General features: G+C 61.6%; 3 protein-coding genes across 3 annotated transcripts in view; 2 read left to right on the forward strand and 1 right to left on the reverse strand.

Moving 5' to 3' along the window:
- The window catches only part of DDX49 (DEAD-box helicase 49), a 139,812-nt gene that overhangs the window by 12,319 nt on the left and 110,538 nt on the right, over positions 1 to 16,955 (reverse strand). The window lies entirely within an intron of this gene.
- CERS1 (ceramide synthase 1) lies at positions 119 to 12,654 on the forward strand. Its single transcript, XM_057417452.1, has 7 exons — positions 119 to 400; positions 8,083 to 8,242; positions 8,844 to 9,024; positions 9,292 to 9,453; positions 10,289 to 10,436; positions 10,976 to 11,124; positions 12,368 to 12,654. Exons 1-7 carry the CDS (start codon positions 179 to 181, stop codon positions 12,408 to 12,410), a joined length of 1,065 nt encoding a protein of 354 aa, XP_057273435.1. The 5' UTR covers positions 119 to 178; the 3' UTR covers positions 12,411 to 12,654.
- GDF1 (growth differentiation factor 1) lies at positions 13,881 to 16,197 on the forward strand. The gene is made up of 2 exons (XM_057417451.1): positions 13,881 to 14,436; positions 15,333 to 16,197. Exons 1-2 carry the CDS (start codon positions 14,160 to 14,162, stop codon positions 16,124 to 16,126), a joined length of 1,071 nt encoding a protein of 356 aa, XP_057273434.1. The 5' UTR covers positions 13,881 to 14,159; the 3' UTR covers positions 16,127 to 16,197.

Consider the following 16,955-nt stretch of genomic DNA (forward strand, 5'->3'; position numbering starts at 1 on the left):
CTAATGAGCCCTGCCCCGCCCCGCGCTCATTAACGGGCCGCTGATGAGCTGCGGGGAGCGCAGCCCGAAGGGGCGGCTCTTAGCGCCCGGTAACGGCGCGGGGCGGGGGGAGCCCCGGCCCCGGCCCGCCCCGCGGAGCGTGCGCGGAGCCGGCGGGCAGCGCGGCGGCGGGAGCGCCATGCGGGCCCCCGAGCCCATGCCCGGGTACGGGCTGCTCCTGCGCCGGGGCTACCGCAGCCTGGCGGCGGCCGCGCGGGGCTGCACCGACTGCGGCTGGGAGCTGTCGCTCCGGACCTGGGCCGAGAGCGCGCAGCTGGGCTGGGGCGAGGTGCTCCTGTGCGCGCTCGGAGCGCTGGGCTGGACCGCGCTGCGCCGCGCCGCCGCACGGAGCCTCTTTCGGGTCAGTCCCGGGGGTGCGGGATGGGGTGCGTGTGAGTGTGTGAGTGATGCTCCCCCTTCCTCCGCGGCCGCATCCCGCTGCGGAGCCCTCCCCAACCCCGCCCGCGCTGTGCGCCCGTAGTGCCGGGCTCCGGGGCTGCCGCTGCTTCCCCCTCGCGTTCCTGCGTCTCTCGTCCGTGGGCTGCAGGGAACATGTCCGTCCCCGGTGCGGCGGTGACGAGCGCGGCGAGGGGCTGGAGGGATGCGCTGCAGCGCCGGGCTGACCTTCCTGCGAGCGTGGGGGAGCCGCGATGGGAGCCCCCGCGCGGCTCTGCTGGCCGGGGTCCCCTCCGTGCTGCCGCGGGGCCGTGTGAGGGGCAGGGGGAGCAGGATGTGCCCCCGAGCGGGGAACGGCTCTGTTTAATTTCGCACCGTGAAAAGCGTGTGTCATGAGCAGAGACCTCCCCTCTCTGATGGCTCAGTCCCAGCTGAGCCGATCTCCTCTACGCTGCTTCCCTGGAGAGATGCTGGCTACTTTGCTCCACCGATTATCCTGGCCTTGGTAGGACTCGAGGGGCAGAAGCAGGGGAGATGCAGTGTTTTGGGTCAGGGGATTGCTGTTGGGGACGCAGGGACAACCCGTCTCTCACCCATCCATGACTATGGTGGCCCGAGGCCTTGAGCATGGAATCACAGAATCAGCCAGGTTGGAAAAGACCTTTAAGATCATCAGGTCCAACCATTACCCCAGGACTGCAAAGGCCACCACTAAACCGTGGCTCCGAGGGCCTCATCTGCATGCATCCAACATGATTCCCTGCGGCTCCATGGGACAGGCCCTGTCCCCTGGGTGAACTGCTTCCCTGGAGGTAATTTCCTGTGTGCTCCAGTTCCTCCTTGTGCCGGGCTCACCTTTACAGTGAGTGGTGATCAGAGAAGGGAAAGAGAAGCTCTTGGTGGTGTGGAGCCTGCTCAGTGCTCCCCGAGGACGCTTGGCAGCTTGTCCCAGTGCTGAGCGGAGAAATGGGTCACTTGTAACTGCAGAAGGGGGGGGGGATTTGAGCTGGTTTCTTGTGGCTTCATCAGCATCTGCATGTGTCACAGGGCTGTGCTGCAGAGGGAACTGCCACAGCAGGAGTTTTCTCCCAGCAGGTAGGTGGCAGGGGAGCAGCAGGGAGGGACGAGGCTCTCCATATATATATGTGTATAGAGTCATAGAATAGTTAGGGTTGGAAAGGACCTTAAGATCATCCAGTTCCAACCTCCTGCCATGGGCAGGGACATCTCACACTAAACCATCTTGCCCAAGGCTCCAACCTGGCCTTGAACACTGCCAGGGATGGGGCAGCCACAGCTTCTCTGGGCACCCTGTGCCAGCGCCTCAGCACCCTCACAGGGAAGAGCTTCTGCCTAAGAGCTCATCTCAGTCTCCCCTCTGGCAGGTTCAAGCCATTCCCCTTGGCCTGTCCCTACATCCCTTGTCCCAAGCCCCTCTCCAGGTTTCCTGCAGCCCCTTCAGGCACTGGAGCTGCTCTCAGGTCTCCCCTTCAGGAGCCTTCTCTTGTCCAGGCTGCCCCAGCCCAGCTCTCTCAGCCTGACTCCAGAGCAGAGCTGCTCCAACCCTTGAACTCACTCGAGCAGGTCCACAACCCTCTTGTGTTGGGGGCCCCAGCTGTGGTCCCTGTATGGCAGCAGTAGAATGGGGTCATTCCGGATGAAATTCAGGGGGAAGAAAGATCAGTTTAACCCCAGGAGGAGACCTCTCCCCTGCACAGGCATCACTTCCGAGTGCAGGCTCGAGGAGCATCTGTCCTCACCTTGAACCTCTTCATGTTCCCTGCAAGAACTGAAACCCTCCCGGTTACCAAAGTGCCCTCAGAGCGTGGAGCTGCCTTCCTGCACGTCAGCTATAAATAATGAACCTCACCGTGGGGACTCTCGTTACCTGCATCCGAGGAGGAAGCGACTCTCACCACAAGCCCTTGATGCTCTGCACTTAAATTGCACCTTACTTAGCTTTGGCCATGACCGCTCTGCTGAGAAACGAGTGCGTTAAAGCCACGTTCCTCTTCCTGTGCTGTCTGCGTGGCCCCATTCTGATCAGTGGGATCGAGAGAAGGGGAGGGAGGCTCCTTGCTCTCTTCTAGCACCATAGCAGCATTGAACGTGCACCATCTTTGTCACAGGAGGTCTCCCACTTGGGTTGGAGTGGCAGAGGTTGTGCCTGACGCAGGGTTTGGTTCGGATTTGGAAGCGTGGGCTGGTTGCAGCAGCTGGGGCCCGTGGTAGAGGTGGTTTTCCCACCATCCTCAGAGCAAAGATGGATTTTGGCCTGCTGTCTCTGAGCACCGCTGTCCTTGGCGTGACCCTGTGTGCAAGGAGCTGCTGCAGGCTCTGGGGAGCCTGATTAGAAAGCAGCAACCTGAGCATCTCTGTTAATGAAACCCCCTGGAGACAGCTGAGCCTGGCAGTGCCGAAGCCGAGCGCCGCTGGAATGGGACCAGGCAGCTCCGCTTGGGAAAGGCTTGGTGAAGCACCTGGAGCTCAGCTTGCTGTGCCGGCAGCCGGCCCTCCGGGCAGGTCCTGAGGGGTGCAGTGGACTTGAACCCAGGTCTGCTCTTAGTTTTCATGCACAAAGGCGACCCGGAATAGCTGTGGCAAGGCTGGGCAGGCTTTTAGCCCTAAACTCCCCTGAGTTATCTTTGTTGCTCGAAGCTGAAGTCCCCAGAAACCATCAGTGAGAAAAATCCACTCTATAAAATGTTATCTGGGGGCTTTGGGCAAGGGGAATGGCTTGAACCTGCCAGAGGGGAGACTGAGATGAGCTCTTAGGCAGAAGCTCTTCCCTGTGAGGGTGCTGAGGCGCTGGCACAGGGTGCCCAGAGAAGCTGTGGCTGCCCCATCCCTGGCAGTGTTCAAGGCCAGGTTGGACACAGGGGCTTGGAGCAAGCTGCTCTAGGGGAAGGGGTCCCTGCCCGTGGCAGGGGTTGGAGCTGGATGGGCTTTAAGGTCCCTTCAACACAAACCAGGCTGGGATTCCATAAACAGCAACCTCTGAACCTGGTGGTGTTGGTCAGGCATCGCCTCCATCCTTACTGGCCCTCTGCCTTTGCTCTGCAGTGGGTAAATGTTCCCCATTTTCGGACCCACACCAGCAAGCTTGCTCTCTTAGTGGGGTCAAGATCTGTAGGACATTGCAGTGTCCTCTGCAAGGAAAAGTGTTGTGTAAATGAAAAACTATGCTCTGGAAAGCAGGGTTTCCATGCGACCGGTACCGTGCTGCCCTGGGAAGGACGAGGAAGCTGGAAAGCCACGGTCCCCATTATCCCTGTCAGAGCTTTATGCAACTTTCCTCCACCCCACAGGATTGTCCAGGCTGGTTCCTCCGAGCCCCTGCACTGGATGTGTGGCCCCCACACCAGCCCCACAGCGCTGCTCTGCTCCGAGCAAAGGACCTGACAGAGCCCGGGTGCTGCTGCCATGGCTCATCCCGCTGTGCTCTGCCTGTTGGAAGCACAACCCCAACGCCGAGGGGGGGAAGCCACAACAATGGGTCCTTTCTTCACCCCGTGGGGTGAAGCTGCTGGGAGCAGGGGCTGCTCTCCCTGTGTCTGCAGTGGGGCATGAGGAGGTTCATCAGCCCCGCAGCACCCCATGGGTGCCGTCTTGTCTTCAGAGCGTGTCTGCTGGGGCTTTTCCCTCTCGGGGGCAAATCACACTGCTTGCAGAGGGGCTGAGCAAGGAATGACATCTGCTGCCTTGCTGCTACTGCCACAGCACCCCCTGCTTCATGTCTGTCTAACACAGCTTCCTGGTGCCTTCACCACTGCGGGCAGGGAAGTTGAGGCACTGAGTGCCTCCCTGCAAGGTGCTGGAGCAATTCCTGCTGTGCTCAGTGAATTCCCTTTTCACATCGGGCTTGGGTCTGCAGGCTCCAGGAGACTCATTTATCACAGAACCCCAGCCTGGTTTGGGTTGAAGGGACCTTAAAGCCCATCCAGCTCCAACCCCTGCCACAGGCAGGGACCCCTTCCACTGGAGCAGCTTGCTCCAAGCCCCTGTGTCCAACCTGGCCTTGAACACTGCCAGGGATGGGGCAGCCACAGCTTCTCTGGGCACCCTGTGCCAGCGCCTCAGCACCCTCCCAGGGAAGAGCTTGTGCCTAAGAGCTCATCTCAGCCTCCCCTCTGGCAGGTTCAAGCCATTCCCCTTGGCCGGCACCTACAGGCCCTTGTCCCAAGCCCCTCTCCAGGGGGGGCTTCTTCCTTCCCCCTTCCTATAGGCATTATAGGATTTTCTTGCTTTACAGAGCAGTGATGTCTTCCTGCCTCTTCCCTTCCATAGGCCCTGTGCCCCATCCCTGCTGTGGCAGGGGGTGGCAGCCAGTCCGGGCTGGGTACGGAGGGGACAGAGCCCGCTGGGGTGCAAAAGCACCATTGCAGCTTGGAGCAGCCCCAGGCTGTGCTGCGGGGAGCTGAGCCGCTGCCCTGGAAGGGGCAGGAGCTGTTGGCTGCGGCCAGGGTTTGAATTGGAGCCCTGCTTGCTCATCATTATCATCTGCATCGAGTAAAAGCTGATGTCAAGCTGCCAGTTCCCGGCTGCGGGTGCTCCGTGCCAGCCGTTCCTTTGTGTTCCTCTGGGGAACGCGTTGTGCCCAGGAGCCAGACGCAGCTCGGCTGGGACTTGGCCGGGCGCTGGTCCCTGGGCCGGGGGGTGGCAGCGGCGATGGGGGCAGGCTGGGGGGGAAGGTGCCTCAATTCATAACCCATCCCTGCCCGGCTGCTGCAGGGGCTCGTGTCCTCCTGCTGCTGTGGCTGGGTGTCGGTGTGAGGGGACCGGCTGCTTCCCTCTCGTGCTGCAGGCTGTGAAAAGGGAGAGGAAAGGAGTTTGCTTTTTGCTGCGAGGAGCTGTTCTTTTTCTGACACTCAGCAGAGCTGTGGGCAGCCACAGCTTCCATTCGGTTTCTCTTTGCAGCTCCGAACGGCTCCCGGTGCGCTCTCACCCACTGCTTCGCTCCCTTCCTCCCCCTGCATGGTGATGCTGTGGGGGAGCAGGCACGTCCCCCAGCGTTGGCAGTTGTGCAGGTGAATCAGAAGCTGTCTGTGAAGGTTTGCGTGGGGGTGATGGGGAGGAGGAGGAGGAGGAGGGAGGAAGAGCGGGCTGCCCTTCAAGCACAGCCCTGCACATCGCTTGCCAAGAGCCTTGGGCTCTTTCAGCCGGAGCCAGATCCGCTGCTCCCGCCGCAGCGCCCGTCACCCCTAGCAACAGGCATCGCTGCTCCGTTGCCGTGGGAACAGCAGCAGGGTGATGGGAGGACATCTCCCACCTTGCACATCTCCCACCTCCTGCACGGCGTGGGCTGGTCTGGGCCTCTCCTTGGCTTGTGCTTCCCCGTGCAAGTGGCCCAGGTCTTGGGGGGGGCTCACCAGGGACATTACTTTGTGCCCCCAACCCCTGGGTGATGCTGGTTCTCTTCAGTTCCTTCTCTGTGTCTGCTCCAGAGCTAAGTCCCATTTCCATAGTGCTCAGGGCACAGCCTCAGATGCTCGGTGGCTGTTGAAGGGAGGAAGAGGAGGGTCTCTCCAGGGCTTGTCATTAACCATCAGGGTTAAAGCCTCTCTTGAGCATCAGCCATCCCAAGCTGGAGCAGGATCACCCTTCCCTAGGCTTTGCTTTTGCTCCAGCCTGGGAGCTGCTGCCATGCCTGCAGTGGGGCTGTTCATGCGGGTGGTGCGTGCCTGCCCCATGGGTGATGATCCTTGTCTCTGCCCACCCAGGGTGGGAACAAGTGGTGTTCTTCCCCCTTTGCAGGTAAGGAGACGAGGTGCAGGGAAGCAGGGACATGACTTGGCTGGTGATGGGCAGCAAAGCTGCAACAGGGATTTGAGGCTGAGCTCAGCATCCTGAATTGAGCCCAGCTGAGGTGGGCAGGGGCTCTGCAGCTTGCTGTGTAGCACGGTGAGCTGTCCCCATACGTGAGCTGCTCCTGTGCCCCGCTGTATGGAGACACAAATAATTCATGCTTTCTGGCTCTGCATTATTCATTCCCCCTTCAAGCTTCCTCCTCTTTTTCCTCCTGTGGCTCCTGTTGGAAGAAGCCTTGGCAGCAGCGTGCTCCTGGTCTCAGGGAGGATGGCCACGCTGTGAATGCAAGATGCAAGTGGGAGGCCAGGGCTGGAGGGGACGACTTGGCAGGGCTCTGTGGGGCTGGTGCTTCCAGGGCTGACCAGTGCTGGGAAATTCAGAGCTTGGAACAAAGCACTTTGAGGCTGGGATAATGCTTGGAGTGGAGTCCTTTGAAACCCCGATGCGGAGAGGGGCTAAAAGCCAGAGCAGCCGCTGCCTGGGGACAGCTGGAGCCTTAATATAGTCTTTGAGCATCCAGGAGCCGGGAAGTGCTGAGCCGGGGCAGGGCACAGAGGGTTTGCAGGCATGCCGTTGTCATCTGGAGCGGATCTGGTCTCTCTCTTGGACGTTATCTGCACTTCGGGCAGCGCTGGGTCCCTCTGGACCCCGAGCTGGCTGCGGCCGCGGCTCTGTCGCTCGTGTGATGAGAAGCAGGAGCGGTGCCTGGTGTTGCTCAGCTGCCACGGGGGGCCCGGAGCCGAGGGCAGGCTCCAGCATCGCTCGCTGCCGGCACACGGGCCGAGGTGGAGCATGGAGCTGCTCCAGGTCACCCCTATGGAGCCGAGGCTCCTCAATGCTTTTGCTCTCATTTCCAAGCTGTCCCTGGCCCGGTGGCCCCGTGGTGCTTCTTACCCCTGGAGCGTGGGGCGAGGAGCTCTTGCTCCTATGAGCAGAGCACGCGGGCACTGCGCGTCCTCCCTGCCCGCCCTGTGCCCGTCTTTGGGAAGGTTTCCTCCTGTTGCCCAGCCCTGATGGGGGGGAGCGGAGCTGCCAAGCACGGGGGGGAACCATGGAGTCCCAGAGGGGGTTGGGTTGAAGGGACCTTAAAGCTCCTCCAGCTCCAGCCCCTGCCACAGGCAGGGACCCCTTCCACTGGAGCAGCTTGCTCCAAGCCCCTGTGTCCAACCTGGCCTTGAGCACTGCCAGGGATGGGGCAGCCACAGCTTCTCTGGGCATCCTGTGCCAGCACCTCAGCACCCTCACAGGGAAGAGCTTCTGCCTAAGAGCTCATCTCAGTCTCCCCTCTGGCAGGTTAAAGCCATCCCCCTCGTCCTGTCCCTGCGTCCCTTGTGTCAGTGCTGGCCAGCACAAAAAGCTGCTTGGGAACATGAGTGCCACAGCAGGTCCTGGTGCCCCAGCCTGGTCTGACCCATCACCTGCGAGGCTGCCCCCTCCACCGCTGCCTGCCCGTGCTGGGGAGCAGTGTGTGGTGTGTGAGGGCTCTGAAAGCCTTTGCTTCCTCGGCTGGAAGGCTGTGCTCTGGGCTGGCAGCGCTGCGGGGTCCGGACGCACAGGGCAGTGATGGGTTCCTCCTCTGGGTCTGCTTGGGCTGGAATCTGATGTTCGGAGTTCCTGTGTTCTGCAGAGCCAGCCAGGGCCAGCCCAGCTGCTGGAGCGAGGGCATGGAGCTGAGCCCGGGCCGTGGGACACAGGCCCCTGCCTTCCCTGCAAGGCTTTGCTTTCACAGCTATCGGTGAGGCTGAGTGGAAGCATCTTCAGCCTCTGTCCGAGCCTCTTCGACCTCCTTGTTCCTGTCTCCTTGCCCTGTGTGAGGATGCTTCTCTCCTCTCCTTGCAGCCCTTTGGGGAGTGGTGCAACTTGCGGCCGAAAGATGCTGCCAAGATGCCAGAGAGTGCCTGGAAGCTGCTTTTCTACACGATATCCTGGTCGTATGGCATCTACCTGCTCTTCTTCACCGAGTACCCCTTCTTCTACGACCCACCGTCTGTCTTTTATGGTACAGCAAGAGCCTGGGAGAAGTGGGGATGGATTAAGATGTCCAGGTTCATAGGATGTCTGGGTTGACCGAGGGAGTGGGAGTTGGGGTGAGCAAAAGACCAAACCCCTAAATTGCCTTTCCTATGATGATGTGGGTATCATAGACAGGGCACAGCAGGCTCGCTCGGTTCATTTCGTTAGGGAGTCACCTAGTGGTTACGGCAGGGGCTGGGATGTGTCAGGGGAAGGGGATCGAGTAGATAAAGCAGGAGAGAAGTAAATCATTGAATCCCAGACTGATTTGGGTTGGAAGGGACCTCAAAGCTCATCCGATTCCACCCCCCTGCCACGGGCAGGGACACCTTCCACAAGCCTCCTTCAACCTGGCCTTGAGCAATTCCAGGGCTTCTCTCTTAGATCTAGGATTGAGAGCGGGTCTAATGCCAAAGCAGCGTTTGGGAGCCAGGATAACCTGGGTTCCTTTACAGCCTTCGCCTCCTTTGTGTCTGGGATGAGCTGAGAGGGGCCCTGAGCACAGCGAGGCGCTGGGGCTGCCTGGGGCCCGTCTCTGCTGCGGGCAGAGGCTCTGTGCTCACTGGGGTGCCTCTGTCCCACCCTAGGCTGGCAGAAGGGCATGGACGTGCCCACGGACATCGCCATCGCCTACCTGATGCAGTGCAGCTTCTACGGGCACTCCATCTACGCCACGGCCTACATGGACACGTGGCGCAAGGACTCGGTGGTGATGCTTCTCCACCACGTGGTCGCACTGACCCTCATCGCCTGCTCCTACGCCTTCAGGTGAGGTCCTGCCCCACGGCCAGCAGGAGCTGTGCCTGCCGGTGCTCGCCTGCCTCCCATGGGCTCCGGTTCCCTCCCTCCTTCCGCTGCCTGCACGTACCGCAGCGCTTGGGAGCCCCTGCATGATGCAGCGCGCGCCCTGCCAGGGCCGGGTGTCCAGATCCTTTGGGGACTCCATCTTCCCCCGGTGTACTGGCCTGTGGGTGCTGGGTGCTAACAGGAACCCATTGCCCCATGCATCTCCCTGCTCCTCTTTTTTTCCTGCAGGTACCACAACGTGGGCATCCTCGTGCTCTTCCTGCACGACGTCAACGATATCCAGCTGGAGTTCACCAAGCTCAATGTCTACTTCAAGCACCGGGGGGGTGTCTACCATCGCCTCAATGATGTCCTCTCCAACATCGGCTGCCTCACCTTCACCATCAGCTGGTGAGTCTGGCTCATCCCACTCCCCACCCTCCTCACCAGCTTTTGCAGTGCCCCCGGTGCCTCGGGGTACATGCATGGGAACCAGCCCTTCCGAGAACCGCTTGGGAAGAGGTTCCCGCAGAGCCTGCCCACATGCTGGGCTTGGAATCCTTCTGTAGTCACTTTGCCGTCTGTCACCACACAAGTGCCTGTGAAATGTGGCTTGCAGCGTGACAAATGACCCCAGGGGAGCAGGAGCTGTTGCCGTTTTCCCACTCGCTTGGTGTGAGCAGTGAGAAACACTTCTGCAAGAAGGAAACAGGACTTGGGGCTGTCCCAGGTTCCAGCCTTGCTGTTCCTGGGGCAAGGCAGGAGGGAAGAAGGGCGAGGAACAGAGAGGGGTAACGTGCAGGTTGTCTCCTCCTTTGTGTCCTTCCTCCCTCTTTGAGGGGTGGCAGGAAGAGCCCTCGGTTTGAGGCAAGGAGAGCAGCAGAGGTGTGCAGTGATTCACTAGGGATGCACGGGGCTAAGAAAACCTTCCTGCTCCAGTGGAGATTTGTGGCGTGGACCTGCCTCTGCGCTGAGAAAGCTCTGCCTCCAGCCAGCCTCTGCTGCCAGACCTTTTGTGCCCACAGAAGTTGTATTCTCCCTTCCCCAGGGGCTCCGTGAAGCCCTGTCTGGAGCCAGACCTGGAAACCCAAGGCAGAGGCCACGAGCGGGGACTGCGGGTGCAAGGGGAGTGGGTGAGGGCTGCCTGCAGGCAGGAGGCTGCGCTGGGGACGCCGTGCTGGGTCTCTCCCCTCTCTTGGGATCCCTGTGGGATGTTGAACCCACCCTGCTCCCTCTGCCCCGGCAGGTTCTGGTTCCGTCTCTACTGGTTCCCCCTCAAGGTGCTCTACGCCACTTGCTACTCCAGCCTCCAGTTGGTCCCTAATATCCCCTTCTACTTCTTCTTCAATGCTCTGCTCCTTGTCCTCACTCTGATGAACATCTACTGGTTTCTGGTGAGTGGGGGGAGCTCAGCAGCCCCTGCACTGGCTTCTCCCTCCTCTGCTGCTCCTGCATGGCGCCCGCTGCCTGTCTTGGGAGCAGCTCAGGGGACTGCAGGGGGGAGGAGGGAAACTCAGGTCAGTGCCTGGGGGGCTTCTCCGAGCTGGAATTCCGAGTGTGGGGGGGATAAGGGCAGTTATCACTGCGGGGCTGGGGCTTGATGTGGGTGTAAATGCTCTGGTGTCCCCTGAAGCCTGGGGGGGGGTGCAGAAAGGGTGGACTTGGAGGTCTCCTGTTACCCAGCACAACCCTGGGCACAGCAGGGCGCAGCCGAGTCCATCGTCCTGCGGGGATGGAACAGGTTAAGGGCAGCTGCAGGAGCGCTGCTTCCCGCTGCATCCCAGGGCTTTGGCCGTCCCAGAGGGATCTGCCTGGCCCTTCTTGGGCTTGAGGAGAGCAGAGCAAGGTCCCACTTAGCAAATGGGAGTGAGCAGGTTGGGAGGAAGAGCTCTAAGCCTTGGTGTCTGTGGCTGACGGCGTCTCTCCCCCGCAGTACATCGTCCTGTTTGTGGCCAAGGTGCTGATGGGGCAGATGCAAGAGGTGAACGATGTGCGGGAGTACGACGTGGAGGACAGCAAGAAACCCGCGGCGGCCAAGAAGAGGGAGGCCGGACTCCAAGTGCCCAATGCTCTGAAAGAAGGGTATGTGGCAGGGGGTGACACGTGGACAGCATCTGTGGGCTGGGGACGGGATGGGGGCAGAGACCCAGGACCCTGGAGCCGCTGTCAGGGGGATCATTGCTGAGCATGAAGATAGAAGATCTCTTGACACAGAGTACAGAACATTGCTGCAGGTGTCAGGAAGGGCTCTGTATCTCCATGCCAGGCACTGCGGGGTGTCTGTCCTCCTTTCTGTGCCGGGGGTGCTCACCCAGCCCTTCCGCTGCTCGCTGTGTAAGGCTGGCTCTGTGCTTGAGGCTGCCGTCTTTGAGCAGCATCTCTGCTTCATGTGGTGGGCAGAGCCTGGCAGGGCAGGTCCGGCCTCAGCAGTGATGTGGGGCAGGCAGGGGGAGCAGGTCCGGCCTCAGCGGTGATGTGGGGCAGGCAGGGGGGCAGGTCTGGTCTCAGCAGTGATGTGGGGCAGGCAGGGGGAGCAGGTCCGGCCTCAGCAGTGATGTGGGGCAGGCAGGGGGGCAGGTCTGCTCTCAGCAGTGATGTGGGGCAGGCAGGGGGGCAGGTCTGCTCTCAGCGGTGATGTGGGGCAGGCAGGGGGGCAGGTCTGGTCTCAGCAGTGATGTGGGGCAGGCAGGGGGCAGGTCTGGCCTCAGCGGTGATGTGGGGCAGGCAGGGGGGCAGGTCTGGTCTCAGCAGTGATGTGGGGCAGGCAGGGGGGCAGGTCTGCTCTCAGCAGTGATGTGGGGCAGGCAGGGGGAGCAGGTCCGGCCTCAGCAGTGATGTGGGGCAGGCAGGGGGGCAGGTCTGCTCTCAGCAGTGATGTGAGGCAGGCAGGGGGGCAGGTCCAGCCTCAGCAGTGATGTGGGGCAGGCGGGGGGGAGCAGGTCTGGTCTCAGCAGTGATGTGGGGCAGGCAGGGGGGCAGGTCTGCTCTCAGCAGTGATGTGGGGCAGGGGGGGGGGCAGGTCTGGTCTCAGCAGTGATGTGGGGCAGGCAGGGGGGCAGATCCGGCCTCAGCAGTGATGTGGGGCGGGCAGGGGGGCAGGTCTGGTCTCAGCGGTGATGTGGGGCAGGCAGGGGGGCAGGTCCGGTCTCAGCGGTGATGTGGGGCTCAGGTCCGGCCTCAGCAGTGATGTGGGGCAGGCGGGGGGGAGCAGGTCTGGTCTCAGCAGTGATGTGGGGCAGGCAGGGGGGCAGGTCTGGTCTCAGCAGTGATGTGGGGCAGGCGGGGGGGGCAGGTTGGTGCTCACGGCCCCTCTGCTCTCCCGCAGGCTGCACCTCAAGAATGGACTGGTGAAGGACAAGCGGTTGTGAGGGACCCGCGGCCGCAGCTGGGGCTCCCCCAGGACTCGATCCCAGCACGAGGAGAGCTTCACCCCTGCCACCCCTTCACCCCCTGCCCGGAGCCGGGGAAGAGGCGCCACTGACAGGATCAGGCCCCTCCTGGGGCTTGGCTGTGACCAGGCTTCACCTGCTGCTCGTGTGCTTTCTGTAGCCAGCCCGTGCTGGTTCAGCCCAGGCTGCGGCTTTGCTGGTCCAGGTAGGATTTGGAGCTGGCTTTAGGTCCCCTGGTGTTTCTTCTGTCGCTCCATCCCTTGGCTGTCCTCAGCCCCTTTGTGATCTTCCCTGTCTTTACCGTTGGACCCTCCCACCAGCCCTTCCTCAGCAGCCCCTGAAGGCTCCTCTGCCCCAGCATCGAGCTGGGGAGGGAAACGTCCTCTCCTGCATGGGCAGCACCGTCCCAGGCCGGGGGAGCCTGGAGCCAGCTCTTCTCTAGCTGCTGGGCAGGGACTAGAGGTGATGTGGGGCACCTCCGAGCCTTCCTCCTCAGGAGGGGTCACTAATGCAGAGCTTCCATGAGCCAGTCTGCCTGGAAACCCAGCCCTGGAGCGTTACTGCAGCCTCCGGGCCTGGCAGATGAGGGCCAGGAGCTTGGGTTTGCTTAAGAAGCCAATGTAGGTCTTAGAGTTGCCCAAAAAGCCAGACCGGTCCTGCAGGGTCCCCTGCTGAGGGGTGTCCAGGCCCTCACCCAGCACCATCTGCTTGCTCAAGTAAAGAACAAACAGTTCCTGCTCCTCCTGTTGGTTTTCCAGGCAGGGCTGGCCTGAGCCTTGCCCGAGGCTGTGTCTGTGCTGGGCAGCACCATGGCTCTCCCCTTGCAGGGCCAGGGCCGCTCCTGTGTCTGTGCTGGGACGTGCAGCTCCCACCCAGCATGAGGGGGGGATTCAGGGCGTTAATCCCAGTTCCTTGTGGTTTTGTTCCGTGTTTGGGCTCTGCACTGAGTCAGCTCCCGGCTCGTGTGAGCCCTGCAGAGAGCTCCTTGGGAAACAGAGAGCAAAAAGTGACTTGGGCTGATGGAGCCTGGCCCAGGCTCTGGGATCCGGCCCCTCCTCACCCGCCGCCGTCTCTGCTTTAGTTCCTTGGCTTTCAAGTGGGATTTGCAGGAAGGAGGAAACGAAGGGAACTGAGGTCCCAGGTGATGCCTTGTCTCCTGTGTGGAGAAACGGGACTTCATAGCACCGGCTTCGGCATTCAGCTGGTATCTCCATCTGTGTGTGTGGGACAGCAGGCTTGCTGCCTGCAGCCCTCCTGGCACCGAGAGACGGGGGCAGGGACCCGCCTGGGGATGGGTGCTGATGGCTTCTTGTGCCGCCCTGGGGCTGTGCTTGTGGGCAGGGAGCTGAAGGAAGAGTTGAAAGGTGCTGGAAGTCGATGGCCTTAAGAGTTGGATGCTGTGATTGAGAAGACAATGCGGGCGCAGGAGGAGACCGGGTGGGGTGTGTGGGGAAGAGCAGCCCCTTCCCCGCCATCAAGGACTTTTGCTGGACCCGGCTGGTGTGGAGATAAAGGAGATTGCAGGAGCTCTGCGGGAGGAGCAGCAGCCTCAAAGGGTTAAGGGACCCGCGGGAGCCTGGAGGGATGCTCCCACCCTCTGCCAATCCCGGGAATCCCTCGTGCTAATGGAGCACTCACCACATCAAAGGCTTCAATCGGGCCATCGACACCCCCTGCCTCCGGGTCCGCAGCCCCAGCTGCTCTTTGTCTGCAGGCAGGAGCGCAGCAATGTGGCTGCTCCCCAGCTTTGGGGCCGGCCTGGCCTGGGCTCTCCTCGGCGCGGCGCTGGGCTCCCAGCTGAGGTTGCAGGAACGTTTGCTGTTAAAATCCCTGGGTTTGAGCGCCAAACCCAGCCCCAAAACCCACGCTCCTGTGCCCCCGGTGCTGTGGCGCATCTTCCAGAGCAGGAAAACGCTGCCTTCCACCAGCAACGACCTGGGAGCTGCCTGTAGGGTGGAGGAGTTTAATGTCCCCGGCAACATCATCCGCGTCTTCGCTGACCAAGGTACAGAAACGCCCTGGTTCGGGTCCTGTCTTTTGGAAGCTCTTCTCTGGGCTCAGGTCTTGGGTCCGTCCTTCCTTGGCTGTCTTGGGTGCACGTAGGAGAGGCTGGGGGAGGAGAGGGCAGTGCCCAGGCACTGCGGTGTCAGCTCTGGGCCCTCTGGATGCTGCGGGTGATGATTTACAGCTGGAAATGGTCCACGGATGAGGGTGCGGAGCTGTGCGAGGCTATGTCCTGGAGCCACCTCCAGCAGCCCAGTGGTGCTGGTTTCATCCCAGCTGACCTGGCCCATGGGGCTCATGGTGGTGACGTGGCTCCTCCATGCACTGCGATGTGGGTGCAAGCAGCACCCAGCATGGGGCAGGGACAGGTTATGGCCATTTGGCTCAGTCCCTCCTCCTGTTTGTCCTCCTGAGGCCCCTCAGCTCTTCCTCCTTACCCAGTTGTCCTCTGGGTCTCTCCTCTTGTGCTTCCAGGTTTCCAGTGAAGAGCTTGGGCTGGCTGAACCAGGCAGGTTCCCAGCTCCTAAAGTTTGCTGCTGTTTGCTGTCCTGTCCCCTCCATCCCAAACACCCCCCCTAGCCTGGGGAAGATGTTAGAGCTGGGGAAAAACACGCACCAAGATGTTAAGAAGCATCCAGAGGAGGTGCCGGAATGGCTCTGTAGCATCCTGGTGCTGCAGCCCAGGCCAGCGTTGGTGCCTGCAGGCCTTTCTGAGGGCCGTGCCATGGGGCTGCCAACCCTTCCTGCACCTTCATCACCTCCAGCCAATACGTTTGGCTGCCCACTCCTGTCAGCCCCATCTTCCTCTCGCTGTGCAGCCAAGAGCTCGAACTGGAGCTGCTCCTGCTCAGAGGAGCAGGATTGAACCCCCCTCCCCATCTCTTTCTCCTTTGTCAGGCCACTTCATTCACCACGGGCAGCCCCCGGGGCTGCTGTGCCTGCAGAAGCGCCTGTACTTTAACCTCTCCGTGCTGGAGGAGGGCGAGCGCTTGACCATGGCTCAGCTGGAGATCAAATTCAGCCACAACTCCTACCCCAGCCCCAGCCAGGGGCAGGGCTTGGACCTGAGGCTCTACCGCAGCTTCCGGCTGCCTCTGCGGGGGACGCCGGCCCCCGAGCAGGACCAGAAGCTGCTGGTGGAGCGTTCCTTTGAGCAGCTCCACAAGTCCCTTGTGTTTGACCTGAGCGGGGTGGCGAGGGACTGGAGAACGCACAGCAGGAACCTGGGCTTGATCCTGGAGATCGCGGGGAGCGGCGGCTGCGCCAGCATCAACTCCTTCCTGGACACATCCCTGCTGGTGGTGACCCTCAGCCAGCAGCAGTGCAGAGGTTCCAGGAGGAGGAGGAGCGCTCAGCACCCTCCCATCACCCCCAGCAGCCTCTGCAAGCCCCGGCGGCTCTACATCAGCTTCAGCGACGTCGGCTGGGAGAACTGGATCATCGCCCCCCAGGGCTACCTGGCCAACTACTGCCTGGGCGAGTGCCCCTTCCCGCTGACCGCCGAGCTCAACAGCACCAACCACGCCATCCTGCAGACCATGGTGCACTCGCTGGACCCCGAGGGGACCCCCCAGCCCTGCTGTGTCCCCGTCAGGCTCTCCCCCATCTCCATCCTCTACTACGATAACAGCGACAACGTGGTGCTGAGGCACTATGAGGACATGGTGGTGGATGAGTGCGGCTGCAGATAGCGGCGTGTGTGCTGCAGGCCCAGCTGGAGCTGTGGATGGGTGCTGGAATAAATCCAAGTGTGTTAAATCCCCGCCCTGTGCTGGTATTGAGGGAGTTTCCCATTGGTGCAGCCCTTCTGTTGATGCAGCCTCCCACTGGAGGTACCCTTCTCCATATGCAGTTTGGGGGGGGGCACTAAGGGGTAGGTGCTAGAGGTGATTTAGTAGGAGCTGGTGCAGCTCCACCGCACCTCCTGCGGGGTTATGATCGGCTCTGGTGCTGGTTCCATGCCCTCTTCTCCACGGGTGATGGCAGCATCAGGCTGGGAATCCCGGACCCCTGGTGCTTGGGCCGAGCTGCCGCTGGTGCCTGTGAGGAGCATGCAGCCGCAGCGCTGCTGCTTTCCGGCTTTTTGGCTGAATGCTGTAGATGTGTGCAAACAGAAATGAGTGGTTTTAGTGAACTGCTGCTGGTGCTGCCCCCGGGGACGGGATGCAGCAGCTCCAGCCCTGCTGCAGGAAGAGGGAATGTTGTCGCTGCAGGAGCTGCGGCTCCAGGTGACTGAATCCCTTCCTGCAGGGCAGAGCCTGGAGTGGGGAGCGCCGGGTTCTCTTGCTGGGGGAACTGGGGTGGCCACGGGAGCCCATGGCTGAGGATGGGGTTGAAGCAGTGGGAGGTGATGCTCTGGGGCAGAGCTGAGGTGTGTGGGGGAGTTGCTCCCTCCCAGCCTGCTGGGAATCCGGGTTTAACTCACGTTGTGTGAAGTGATGAGACCGGGGTGCTGGGACCTGCCTGAACCTTGCCTGGAGCCCGAGAGCAGCTGAGCATCAGCCCAGGGCAGCCCCGCTC

The sequence above is a fragment of the Pezoporus wallicus genome, unplaced genomic scaffold (genome assembly GCF_028554395.1).
Source record: "Pezoporus wallicus isolate ANWC-B61680 ecotype Strahan unplaced genomic scaffold, APGP_CSIRO_Pwel_v1 contig_13865, whole genome shotgun sequence".
In the NCBI taxonomy this organism is placed as follows: domain Eukaryota; kingdom Metazoa; phylum Chordata; class Aves; order Psittaciformes; family Psittacidae; genus Pezoporus; species Pezoporus wallicus.